The sequence below is a fragment of the Alnus glutinosa genome, chromosome 6 (genome assembly GCF_958979055.1).
Source record: "Alnus glutinosa chromosome 6, dhAlnGlut1.1, whole genome shotgun sequence".
Lineage (NCBI taxonomy): Eukaryota > Viridiplantae > Streptophyta > Magnoliopsida > Fagales > Betulaceae > Alnus > Alnus glutinosa.
The window spans coordinates 202,086-215,964 of record NC_084891.1 but is presented as its reverse complement, the minus strand read 5'-3'; the positions used below and the strand labels follow the sequence as shown (position 1 = coordinate 215,964).

The following is a 13,879-nucleotide window of genomic DNA, read 5'->3' as shown; positions in this document are numbered from 1 at the left end:
ATGTTACTTCACTTTTTTTCTTTTTACCTAATTAACGGTCTCATTCCACTCAAATCCATAATTTACAATATAATCGTGGATTTATTTTATAGAGGCTCTTAGTACAAGCTCTTATTCTCCAGCTCAATTCGGCTGAATCCATAAGATTTCTTCAAGCCATGTACCCTTGTGAGTCTCCTCACCTCTTCCACCCCAACCCAATTATCAGCCTCAGCATAAACCATGCTCAACATAGTATGATTGGCAGCGTTATCAGGTTCTGATTTGATAAGCCAATGCGCTAACCTTTCTGCCATCTCCAATCGTCCATGAACCTTACAAGCAGATACCAAAGAGCTCCAAATTTATGTACTTGGTTTCATGGGCATACTCCTTACAACCTCACAAGCATCCTCAACCTTCCCTGATCTTCCCAGGAGATCGACAAGGCATGGACAATGCTCTGTAGTTAAGGGTATTTTATCATCTTTCATTACATGATCAAACTTCTCTCGTCCCTCTTCGACTAGGCCACTGTGGATAAAACAGCAAGGAAGGTGATTGAATCTGGCTCCACCCCTCTGGCCCTCTGTCGTGTATCTCACGAAAGAGTTGCAAAGCTTTTTCACCAGAACCATGAATACCATTGTTGGGGATAAATCCCACTCAACCCGATCCAAAGAGAAGATTCAAAAGTCAAATAGGTCCAAACAGATAAGAATAATGATCATATCAGAGGTCTAAGAAGATATCAGATCAGAAGTCTAAGAAGATATCAGATTGGAAGTCTAAGAAGATACCCAATTAGAAGTCTAATAAAGGATCAGAGTCCAATTAGAACTTTGATATCAATTCTAGATCTCGATTAGAACTCTGACAGCAGTTCTAGATCGACAAGGAGCAGGAATTCTAATCCAGCTTTGACTCCACCTCTTTGCCTATAAATAGGCTCATACCCCAGGTACAAAATAAGACTCAATTTTATGCATAGAGCATTATTTTCTCACAGAAGCTAACTTAGGCATCGGAGTGGGACCCCCGGAAGGGTCCCTAGGTTTTGTTGTTTTGCAGAGTTATTGAGAAGCGTGAAGAACATCAAAGGAACGTGCAGATTCACACCATACCGGAAACTGTACCAACAGTTTGGCGCCGTCTGTGGGAAACGATTATTCGTTCCTTATAAAAGAAAAAGAAGATCCAGCATGGTGATGAACACACGTTCCGGAAGCCAAACCAATCGATAGCCCGTGGCCCCACAGGAACCGGCTATTCAGAATAATTTGCAGCCTCCACCGAACCCTCCCCCGGGGGGTGGAGATCAAGATCGCATAGCAGCGTTGGAAGCCCAGATTGAAGACTTAAATGCAGAATTGTTACGCATGAGGCAGAGACAGCCCAATCCCGAGATGAACAGGGATGAGCGTGAGGAAGAAGATCACAATAGCAACATTAATCCTCAGCAGCGTTGGAAGCCCAGATTGAAGACTTAAATGCAGAATTGTTACGCATGAGGCAGAGACAGCCCAATCCCGAGATGAACAGGGATGAGCGTGAGGAAGAAGATCACAATAGCAACATTAATCCTCGGAGGGAGGATGACCGCCAAGGAGATCTGAACAGAATTATTGCCGAGCTGGAGAGAAGGTGCACGTACATGGAGATGGAAAGAAAGGACAAAGGCAGATCCGTAATGGTGGACAAGCTCCTAATGGGTACAGACTCACCCTTCACCAGACGGGTGGCAGACTATCAGCTTCCCGAAAAGTTTAAGGTACCCCAAATTCTAAGTTATGCAGGAGACAGAGATCCCTTGGATCACCTAGAGAATTTCAAAGCTCATCTAGACCTTCACGGGACACCCGATGAAGTAGCATGTCGGGCCTTCCCTCTTACTCTTGCGGGGAATGCCCGAGACTGGTTCAGGAAGCTGCCCCCGAATTCCGTTGATCAGTTCAAGGAATTGTCCAAGATATTCCTAACGGAGTTCTTGGCTTTCCGGACAAGGAAGAAGCCTTCGGGATATTTGCTATCATTGCACCAGCAGGGCAATGAGAGTCTTAAGGAGTTTATGGCTCGGTTCAACCGAGAGAAGGCTACGGTCGAAGATCCGACCGAGGATATGATCTTTGCTGCCATTTATCAGGGAATTTCACCCGAGGAGCCTTTGATGAAGAAGCTGATCTGGAAGCAACCGAGTACCTTGCAGGGCCTCATGGATAAGGTAGAAGAATTCATCAATCAGGAAGAGACGCTGAAGTCTATGGCCAGTTCTAGACTACCCCGAGAGACAGCCCCAGAAAAGAAAAGGAAAGAATTCAAGAAAGCTGATTGGGAAGAGCAGAGGCAGGTAAAGAAGTTCAAAGATTACAACTTTACACCTCTCAATGCCGAGATATCAGAAGTCCTCATGGAGATCAAGAGAGATCCGGCGTTTCGGGAACCGCAAAAGATACCAGGTAATCCTCCTTATAGGAATGCAGGGAAGTATTGTGATTTCCATAAACAAGCAGGTCATTACACCGAGGGGTGCGTAACCCTAAGGTTGTTAATAGAAGAATTCATAAAGAATGGCAAGCTGGTTCGGTTCTTGGGAGAAAAACGGAACCAGCAAGGAAATAACAGGCCCTGGAATCATCAGGACTATCAGCCCCAAGATCAACAGCCACGGAATTACTATCCCCGAGACCGTCCTCAGCTAGACGAAAGGCATCAAGAGAATGCTCCCCGAGATGACATAGAAAGAAGAGAAGACCGAGGAAGCAGAAGCCCTAGGCATAGAGAGCCGAGGCAACAGCAGTATCTACCTGTGATCCCATAAAAAGGACTCTCGGGAATTTCAGGCTTGCTTTTATTTTTTAGTATTTATATTTGCAAAGAACTAGACTTTTATTTTTAATTCAGACTAGACAGAAAATTCCCCAGATTTTGGGAATAAGTATTTTCAGAATAAATGAATAAAGTTGACTTAAGCATCGGAGTGTTCCCGGTCTAGGGACCGGGAACCCGTTGATGTTGCTTCTTTTGCAGGAAAAAACTTCTCGGATCAGTCCTAGCCGAGAAGGAGCCTCTCGGATCAGTCCTAGCCGAGAGCAAGAACTTCTCGGATCAGTCCTAGCCGAGAAGGAGCCTCTCGGATCAGTCCTAGCCGAGAGCAAGAAAAACTTCTCGGATCAGTCCTAGCCGAGAAGGAGCCTCTCGGATCAGTCCTAGCCGAGAGCAAGAAAAAAACTTCTCGGATCAGTCCTAGCTGAGAAGGAACCTCTCGGATCAGTCCTAGCCGAGAGTCTCGGATCAGTCCTAGCCGAGACCAAGAAGAAAACTCTCGGATCAGTCCTAGCCGAGAGTCTCGGATCAGTCCTAGCCGAGACCAAGAAGAAAACTCTCGGATCAGTCCTAGCCGAGAGTCTCGGATCAGTCCTAGCCGAGACCAAGAAGAAAACTCTCGGATCAGTCCTAGCCGAGAGTCTCGGATCAGTCCTAGCCGAGACCAAGAAGAAAGGGGGGTCGGATTTAACCCTCGGGTTTTGCAGGTTTTTCAAGAAACAGGGAGAAAACCCTAAGGAAAAACAAGAAGGTAATGAGGGGTTAAGATTTAACTCTCAGGTTTTGCAGGTTAGCAGGTTTTCAGAAGGAGACAAAGATCGGGTTTCCTTAGACATGGAATTCCCATTATTCAAGCAAGCTTCGGATAAGGGAATTTGGGGGTAACTGTTGGGGATAAATCCCACTCAACCCGATCCAAAGAGAAGATTCAAAAGTCAAATAGGTCCAAACAGATAAGAATAATGATAAGATAAGAATAATGATCATATCAGAGGTCTAAGAAGATATCAGATCAGAAGTCTAAGAAGATATCAGATTGGAAGTCTAAGAAGATACCCAATTAGAAGTCTAATAAAGGATCAGAGTCCAATTAGAACTTTGATATCAATTCTAGATCTCGATTAGAACTCTGACAGCAGTTCTAGATCGACAAGGAGCAGGAATTCTAATCCAGCTTTGACTCCACCTCTTTGCCTATAAATAGGCTCATACCCCAGGTACAAAATAAGACTCAATTTTATGCATAGAGCATTATTTTCTCACAGAAGCTAACTTAGGCATCGGAGTGGGACCCCCGGAAGGGTCCCTAGGTTTTGTTGTTTTGCAGAGTTATTGAGAAGCGTGAAGAACATCAAAGGAACGTGCAGATTCACACCATACCGGAAACTGTACCAACAACCATAACCACTGATTAATGTGCTCCATGAAGTACAGTCTCTGATGGGCATTTCTTTGAATATTCGATGTGAAGCCACGAGACAGCCACACTTTGCATACATATTTATTAGTGCATTCCCAATGAAAACGTCAAAATTGAAGCCAAATTTCAAAATATAGCCATGGACTCCGCAGCCATGGTTTAGTGAAGATAAAGTAGTGCAGGCAGAAAGTATGGCCAACAGAGTTACAGGGTTGGCTCAATTCCCTCCGTTCGAATTTGGCTATAAAGCTTCATCGTTTTGGCACCATTCCCACTTCGAGCAGCCCTCAATAATTGAACTCCACATCACAACATCTCTAAAAAGAGACTTCTCGAAGATTACCGCGGCAGAATGCAGAGTTTATCGGCATTTGCAATACATGTGTATCATAGCTGCTGAAAAATGATGATCTGAATCAAAACCCACGACGAAAATTAAGCATACCCATGAACCTCTCTCCCATGCTCAAGATAGCCTAACTCTGCAAAAGCTGATAAGACCGTTAGTAAGGTTACTCGACTGGGTTTGATCCCCTCAACCTGCATTGTTTGAAAGCAATTGATTGCCATATCGTAATCTTGATTAGCAGTGCAGCCGAATATCATGGCGGTCCATGAAACCTCATTTTTCACCTCCATTCCTTGGAAAACACGTAAAGCCACGAATGAACTGTGACACCTCATGTACATGCAAATCAACCAGAGCCGTCCTTGATTATTCCATGAACAATAACAAGGGCATGAATCTGTCTCCCTAGACTACTGAACTCTCCTGTCCGCGCACAAGTTGATATTATGCCCGCAGTCAACTCTGGTTCAGTACAAAACTAAACCACATAAATACATTTGCTTAAACGTTTCTAAATTAAGCTTGGACGCATATCCATTTAATAGGGATATATAGGGATTGGTTAAAAGCCATACATTTTATGCCTTTTTATATATATAGGGATTGGTTAATTGATTCTGCATTAACAATTGTTAAATAAAATTCTATTTTTTGTTGCATGTTATGATGTTATCTTGTCTGTTCTATATTTTCAATTCTTCTTGTTAACGTGGCCAATTTTATTTGTTTCAGGGGCTGGATTAGAAATCGAGGCTAGTTTGCTTGATGGTGTCTTGAATAATGTTCATGGCACTCACGTAAGCTTTTCGTCTTGAAAACCCTTCTATTTAAACTTTTTTTTCTTTTCCTAAATACTTTCTTAGCACACCTGATTTAACGAAAAATCAAATGAACCCCTCGATTTAAAAAAATATAGCATATATATAAATGGAGTTGGTACCTAATTCCGTGCATTTTTTAAGCATGCTTCGTCAATCCATTCAACAACTGCCATGTGTTTGTTTCAATCACCCCTGGCTGGCCAAACAAGGTGGCTCGAGCCACTTAGAATGTTGGCATTATGTGAATGATTTTTTTAGGATAGGCTATATATAGTGGCCAGAAACTTTGACATTAATCCATGCATATCGATTATTGTTTTTCGTTTCTTGCAATTGAAGGCAAGCAAAACCTAATTAAAATAATGCTTATTAGAAACCCCATCTAGGGATATTGATGCACCCAAAAGCAGTTGCCCGTGATCTGGGCTTCTCCCAGCGACAGGATGATGTCCATACCACCTCAGCTCTTCTGCCTGTTTTGTGCACAGCTTTCACCACTGCTTTACGGTCAATGTAGCCCAGAACTGTGATCTTGTTCAATACCACATCTATTTCCACGCACGTTACCCCTGTACCAAACCACATTGTCTAATTAACCTTTTGATTTTCTCTCCAAGGAATGCTCTACCTGTACATGCATTTTAGGCACTATCCCCTCAAGATATATGATGATGAGGCAATGTCATGTTAATTAAAAAAATTTGCCCACCCGGCCTCTTTTGGTCGGCATCACCCACCCATGAGTACCCCGATGGGTGGTTGGAATCACCCCATCTTATCTAACGGTCACAATTAACCATGGCCATTAGATCAGAGAGATCCAATAGCCACGTCTATTGGATGATTGTGACCACCTCGACACCACCTTTGAAAGTTTAATTGAGGTAGTGGGATCGATGGTCGGCTACCCATAAAAGAGGCTGATAGTGTCATGTAATTGCCGCGTCGGCGTGTGACTATTTATGAGTAGAATGCACATAGGACTAGCATTTTCATTTTATTTTTTACTAATCTAAGTGTGCATCTGAATTTTCTTGCTTGTATTACGTACCTTTAATCTTGCACAAGGATTTGCGGACTGCTTTCTCACATGCTTTGCAGTGCAGGCGAACCTTCAACTCAACAACCTGCAATGAGTTTCATAGCAGGTGAGGCAGAGAAAACAGCAACCAATGTGAGGAGATTATAGAAACTACCTCCATCGCTTTCAAAAATTCTTGTGTTTGAAAGCAAGGTGGGTTTGATCATTGATGAGATGTATGTGAGCCATGCCTATACATACACACACACATATATATATATATATATATAGTTAATTAACAAATCACAGCCGTAGGTGATAAGGAGGAAGGTGAGCGAAATGATTATATATGTATATATATATAAATTCATCATGACCAATCATGCCTTATGGCATGCGTGTAGCGGCCCCAACCTTTTATGGGCCTAGGTTTTCGGGTTTTTTCATGATAGTGGTTGCTTAATAAAAATTAAAAATTACCTGACAATTTAATATATCATTTAGGAATATACAAAATATAAGGAAACAAAATTATCATTTAGAGAAATAAATTTCTTTTGGACAAAAGATATTCTCATCCTAGCTTCTTTTTTGTATCTTTTTTTTTTTTTTTTCTCTAAGCAAACCAATGTGTGTGTGTGTGTGTATATATATATATAACTAAGCAACAGTAGAAATCCAGACACAGCATGTCCAAAGACAAAATAAATGGGCCGAAGGTCCAGTACAATTGATTTAGCCCAAAGGCCCAAAAAATGGGTCGTGGTTTGAATCCCACGGTAGAGAGTCGAAGGAAGTGGACCTGGAAACATCATTGAGGACTGAGAAGTTGACCGAGGGGGTAGAGAGCGGAAGATGTATAAAATGTTTAAAACACCCTGTTGTTTTCTATAAAATGGGGTTTTTTTTATTTATTTGTTTATTTTAATTATTATTCAATAGAGGAAAGTGGGTAAAAGGGAAATTACAAAGAGGGTGAGTATTTTCCATTATTAATGCGTGCATCAAAAAGAAAGAGACAAGCTATGGGAGTGCTTTTAAAAATACGATTATAAGCGGCTCATTTTGTAAGATGATGTGCAATAAAATTAGCACTACGAGAGATCTTTGAAGCGATCCAAATTGTAAACCTGTGGAGTTGTTGAAGAATATCCCTAATGATTGGTGCAAAGATCCAATCTAAAATGAGTTTGTACTATTTATAACTTAGCGAGAGAATCACCTCCATGCAAAAATAAGAAGCCAAAAAAAAAAGAAGTCAAAAGATATTTTATCAAAACAAATGAAAGTCTTAAAGTCACACAATTATATCACATAGTTATAAAGAAAATTACACTTTCTCAAATTGACATTACTTTCATAAAAACACCTCCAAAACTTAAATTTTTTACACTCAACCCCTTTAAATTACTATTTTTTTTTAACTTACACCCTTTATTAGATTATGATATTACAATGAATAGTATAAATTGTAATGAAATTGTAGTTTAAAGAGGCTAAGCATTACAAATAATAACATAATTTATTTTTATATTAAAAATGTGACAATATGGAGGATTAAGTATTTTGTTTCCCCCAAAAAAGTAAAAAACAAGAAAAAGAAAACCATCACACTTCACACACAACTTGTGTGACACAAGTTCTCTTGTTCTATAAACCTGCTGCTCATTCGGCTTCATGCACAAAAAGCCTACTTTCTGTTACTGCTTTTATTTTTAAATACTTAACGTAACTTCCATACATTATTTTATTACTTCTCTCCAGCGATATACATATATATCCATTCAATGGCACCCTCATTCTTCATATCATATTCCCATTCAAATTTTGGTGCTTTTGCTTTATTCATGCCTTTTTACTATCACTAATGCCTTTCACTCTCATTCAATTCTTTTGTCATTGTCATGATACAAAATCGAATGTTTAACTCCATAACTATATTCCCATATATTCATCCGAAAAATATATATATCTATATTTATTCTCATGGCAAGGGAACAAGAGCGATTTTCAACCGAAATTGCGAATCAGGCTGTTGACAATAATGCTGGGTCTTTTTGTTACTCGGTGAAGGTCCGGCCTAGGTTGCCAGATTTTCTTAGTTCAGTTAATCTGAAATATGTGAAGCTTGGTTATAGTTATCTCCTTAGACACAGCTTTTATTTCTTGGTTGCACCAATCCTTATAGTGATCTTTGGTGTTGAGTTAAGGAAGCTCTCATGGGAAGATTTCTATCAGAAATGTGATCTTATAGATGCTCTCTTTATGATGGGATTATTGGGTTTAATTCTATATATTTATCTCGATTTGACACCTCGATCAATTTATTTAGTTGATTTCGCTTGTTATCGCCCACCAAATGAGCTTAAGGTAAGCATTTTAGACAAGTTCTTACTTAATGTATTTAACATCGAATTTAGAACACTAGAAAATTTAGATAATATGATGCATGTTCTTCTTTTTGTTTTGGTAACATTTGGAATAAGAAGAGGAGTAGATGAGGTAATATACATTTTCATCTACTTTCTACTTTCTTTGCTTGACTACTCTCCCTAGCTCATTGCATGGGTTCAAAATCCCCCCCCCCCCCTCTGTAAATGATAAATTATCAGTTATCCCAAAAGCTTAAACTAATAAGAAATTGAGAATTTCATCATTAATTAATGCTTAGCAAAGTAAAATTTTTCAACTTTATTGAACATGCACAGATTTCAAAGGAGGAGTTCATTGAGTTAGCAAGAAAATCTGGCAACTTCAGTGATACTGCCATTGAATATCAGCAACGAGTTCTCAAGAATTCTGGCATAGGCGACGAAACCTACATGCCACGTGCAGTATTCCGCCCTGGTTACAAACTATCCCTAAAAGACGGTCGAGAAGAGGCAGCAACAGTCATGTTTGGGGCAATAAATGACCTTCTTGCAGCCACCAAAATTCGGCCGAAGGACATAAGAATTCTAGTGGTGAACTGCGGGGTCCTAAATACAACGCCTTCTCTCTCATCAATGGTAGTAAACCATTTTAAGTTTAAGCACAAGATTCATAGCTTCAATCTTGGTGGCATGGGTTGTGCTGCTGGAGTTATAGCTATTGATCTAGCCAGAGACCTTTTGCTTGCGTATCCGGGCTCATATGCTCTAGTAGTGAGTGCTGAAGCCGTGACATACACATGGTACAACGGTAACGAAGCTGACATGCTGATTCCAAATTGCTTCTTTCGAATGGGGGCTGCAGCCATGTTGCTGTCAAGCTCCCGCCTTGAAAGATGGCGCTCCAAGTATGAACTCAAGCAGGTGCCACTTTCTCATGACATTTTGCTGTATATGTGATCTAGATTATAGATCTTTTTTTTTTTTTTTTTTTTTTTTTTTTTTTTTTTTTTTTTTTTTTTTTTTTGAAAGGTAGATTATAGATCAAGTGTTCATGAATGCTGTCTAATTTGAATATATGTATAAATAATAAATGTTGCATGCATGCAGCTGGTTCGAACCCACAAAGCCATGGACAATAGGAGCTACAAAAGCATACAAATGAGGGAAGATGAAGAAGGGAAGAAAGGTATCTCGGTGAGCAAAGACGTGATTGAGGTGGGAGGGCATGCGCTGAAGGCAAACATCACCACTCTTGGCCCACTAGTCCTACCTGTCTCTGAACAACTGCATTTCTTTACCAATTTGTTGTTTAAGAAGAAGAAAGCCAAGCCTTACATTCCTGACTACAAGCTTGCCTTTGAGCATGTTTGCATATTGGCAACAAGCAAGAAAGTGCTGGACGAGATACAGAATAACTTGGAGCTCACAGAGGAGTACATGGAGGCATCAAGGAAAACCTTGGAGAGATTCGGGAACACTTCGAGTAGTAGTATTTGGTATGAGCTTGCTTACTTGGAGGCAAACTCAAGGATCAACAGAAAGGATCGAATTTGGCAAATCGCTTTCGGGTCCGGGTTCAAGTGCAATAGTGTTGTTTGGAAAGCTCTTAGGAATAATGGAAAGCCAAAGCCATGCCCATGGGTAGAGGACTAACCCTATCGGCTGGCGAGTGAACATAGAAGAATACAAATATATACATATAAAAGATAGTCATTGTAGTAGTTTCAAGTATGTTTAATTACAATGTTTGTTACGTAGACTGCATTTGGTATGCATATCTTGCGACTGTTTCAATTATTACTTGTCTTGGCTGCCGGAATGCTCAGAACATCAAATGCTAAAAAGTTGTAACTAACAGTTGAGACAATGCAAATTTGTTGGACAAATAAGCCATAGACTACCCATTGCTCATCTTGTCCAATTGGGTGTAGCACAACATTTTAAGGGCACCATTGTGCAAGGCCATCCGCCACGCTGTCAGTCATACTACAACCACGCACAGACATTACTTACCATCCATAAAACATTCTTAGTAAAGTTTGACTTAAGATATGAATACATTTAATAAATTGAATGTTTGTCGTGTAGATTGTAAAAATTGACTGCAGTTGTGCCATTAATTGATTGCTCTTAGCTCCCACTACACTTACACTATGCTACAAAGCAAATAAGAATAGCAGAGGAAAAATAGTATCTCGAAAACTTGAAGCTTAGAATTCACAGAATTGTTAGCAAAAAGAGAAAAAGGCCAAAAACCAAAGTTATTGGCTTTTGGAGACACCCAATTGAAATGTGATGTTAATAAAATCTAAAAACAAAAAACCAATACAGACTTTTCAAGTTAAGATAAATGTGATTTTTTTTTTTAAAAAAATGACAATGTTCAAGGATTTGTTAAACCCTTAAAAACAAAGTATAGCTAACTTCACCTACGATAGAAACTCAAATAATTTCGAACAAGTCAAAAGGTTCTTTATTATAGCTTATAAAAGCCTCTTACATAAACTGTTATTCCTTTAGAATACTAGTAAGCAAAAGAATAACAACAAAGTAATCATTTGATCATCAAACCTTGTCATTAGAAGAAGCAAAAGATCCCCCACCCATAGCCTGTTGACCAAGTCCATGCTTGTGGATCTCCATGTGCAACTCTCGCGCCTAAGAAAAAAAACAGTAATCGTTGGAATCAAAGCAATCAAGTTAATCATATTGGAAATGATAAAAATCAGCAAATCAATTGGTCTAACAGTGAAATGATGTAAATTAGACTATATGCAACAAGGATTATCAATGGAAACAACAAAAATTTATTATTTTCATCTCTGGAAATATCTCAATATCAAGGATTTCCCTAAAATACAATACCTAATAAAAGCACCCAAAGTCCAATGTTGACCCCTCTAAACTCATCTAAATCCAAAATGACCTACAACTTGGATAAGCAAATGAGGAAGCTCACTCAACAGATCTCCTTATGGCAAAAGAGGGAAGGGGTTGTCAGTAGGCCGTCTGTCATTTGGCCGGAAGCACTCCAACACCCAAGTTAGTTTTCTTGAGCTTTGTGGGAAAACATGAAGAGAGTTGGGGTGAAAGAGCTCCCTCAAAGGGAACCTCGTATGTTTTGTGAGGCATGTGGAGGGGATGAGGCATTCAATAGGCTCTTTACTGTTCCTCTTGGGCCTTATTGGGCAATGTCACGGTGGGCATTATAGCAAGTCCCTCTTTGGGCTTTAGTAATAGCGGGCCTTTAATTAGGTTATTGGGCCTCTTTTGAGCCTTATGCTTCGAAATACGAAGGGTACTAATTTTCGTAAACCTATATATTGTGATGATTAGAACAAAATTAAAAGGCACCGAAAAATGATTTACTCTTTTTTTTTTACTCTTTTTTTTTTTTTTTTTTTTTTGAATTTTTTTTATAAAAAAATAAGTATTTTTATTTATTTTTTAATAAATTTATATTTTTTATTACGATAGACACGTGTCGCCATCTTATTGGCGACACGTGGCGCTGACGTGGCATTTGACTGAATCTGTTAAAAATTTTAACAGAATTTGACGCCAGGGATCGATTTGTAATTATTGCATATCACGAGGACCTCCAGTGAACTTTTTAAACCATAGGGAGTGAAAAATAATTATAGTATACCACAGGGACCTCCGGTGCAATTATCCCAATTGATAATACCACATATAATACATAGGATACCACTAAAATATAAGAATGCTTTGGACTTAAATGTTTTTGGGTGAAATTCATTTGATGCTTTATTTATTTTTGCATAAAATAGTTTCTGAAAAATAATTTTGACATTTTTCGGTGTTTGGTGGGGACGAAAATAATAGTCAACTGTAAAATAATTTCCGTTTGACAAAAAATATTTAGTAAATTTCATAAAATAATTTACGCTTTTTAAAAGAGTAAATCATTTTTCTTAGACGGCAGATGCAGTCAACCTCTTTTAAACGACGCAGTCGACCATCGTCGGATTTCGACAATCTATATTCTGGCATTGGTCCGAATCTATTAGTGCCAGAATTTGAAAATTTCTGCCAAAATATATGGTTCCGGAATCCAGCCGGCTTCCTGCCATTTCGGTCGGAATCGGGCACAAATGACCAAATTCCTACTACTTTAAAAACAATTTTTTAAAATAATCCAAATTTTTAAAAACACGATTATTGTTAGTCAATGTGTATATCTTAATTGAACATAATTTTTTAGTTGTTGGGTTTTTTTTATATAGTATTTTACATTAATATTTTAATGTTGTGAATAAAAATTAATTTTTATAAGTTAATATGATTGAATGAAAATATAAAAAATATTTGTGATTTTTCGTATACGCCAAACACTACAAAATATTTTCGATGGAAAATATTTTATTGAAAAATAACTTCCCATAAAATATTTTATGACATAAATTATTTTACATCGAAACAAATAGAGCATAAAATTCAACTCTCTTTGGGGATGAGCGTAATGTTTGAGTGAACTTCGTCCTACAATTTTGTTGGCAAAATTTTATTTTTAAATAAAGAAAAATGCTATAAACCATGGTTTTTTTTTTCTTTCTTTTTTTATCTTATTTTTATTTTATTTTGTTGACATGACATTGCGAATCAATCTTTGGTTCAAATCTTGTTTTATAAAAAATACAAAGGCTAATTGTTAGTACTACATCAACAACGAAGAATAAATGTGTGTGTATAACATTACTCTTAAATAAAATTGTAGAAAGTATTCTACTTGAGAGTGTGTTTAAAAAAAAGAAAAGAAAAGAAAAGTAATATTGTATACTATACCCCATCCTAGGTGATTTTTTTATGATAAATGGTAATTTAATATTGTACCAACGCTTGACGTAATGAGTTCGAATTTTGACTCTATCATTCACCTCGTTTCAATTAAATATTTCACGTATTTGGCCTCACATATTAAAAATCAGTTTTAGCTCATACGTGAAGTAGAGTGTTAAAGTATTAATTAAATGATTAAATTTCTCAATCCCTATCAGATTAAACTTTTGGGGATAAATGATAATTTACTACTTACTGGGCTGATGACCTGATGCGGCAGTGTTCATCAACCAT

At 38.3% G+C, this 13,879-nt stretch overlaps 2 protein-coding genes, 1 long non-coding RNA gene and 1 pseudogene across 3 annotated transcripts; 1 reads left to right on the top strand and 3 right to left on the bottom strand.

Moving 5' to 3' along the window:
• Window positions 1-98: 98 nt before the first annotated feature.
• On the bottom strand, window positions 99-5,536 carry LOC133870521 (pentatricopeptide repeat-containing protein At4g31070, mitochondrial-like; annotated as a pseudogene).
• A 130-nt stretch (window positions 5,537-5,666) lies between these two features.
• On the bottom strand, window positions 5,667-6,677 carry LOC133871823 (heavy metal-associated isoprenylated plant protein 45-like). Its single transcript, XM_062309255.1, has 3 exons — window positions 6,589-6,677; window positions 6,444-6,519; window positions 5,667-5,961 (listed from the first exon to the last, which is right to left on the bottom strand). The coding sequence occupies exons 1-3, from the start codon at window positions 6,592-6,594 to the stop codon at window positions 5,762-5,764; spliced, it is 282 nt and encodes a 93-aa protein (XP_062165239.1). The 5' UTR covers window positions 6,595-6,677; the 3' UTR covers window positions 5,667-5,761.
• Window positions 6,678-8,393: 1,716 nt separating this feature from the next.
• Window positions 8,394-10,438, top strand: LOC133872075 (3-ketoacyl-CoA synthase 15-like). The gene is made up of 3 exons (XM_062309589.1): window positions 8,394-8,783; window positions 9,122-9,706; window positions 9,893-10,438. The coding sequence occupies exons 1-3, from the start codon at window positions 8,400-8,402 to the stop codon at window positions 10,436-10,438; spliced, it is 1,515 nt and encodes a 504-aa protein (XP_062165573.1). The 5' UTR covers window positions 8,394-8,399.
• Window positions 10,439-10,479: 41 nt separating this feature from the next.
• LOC133872076 (uncharacterized) lies at window positions 10,480-11,905 on the bottom strand. The gene is made up of 3 exons (XR_009900930.1): window positions 11,651-11,905; window positions 11,357-11,443; window positions 10,480-10,771 (listed from the first exon to the last, which is right to left on the bottom strand). It is a non-coding gene; the product is annotated as an uncharacterized LOC133872076 (long non-coding RNA).
• Window positions 11,906-13,879: the final 1,974 nt, after the last annotated feature.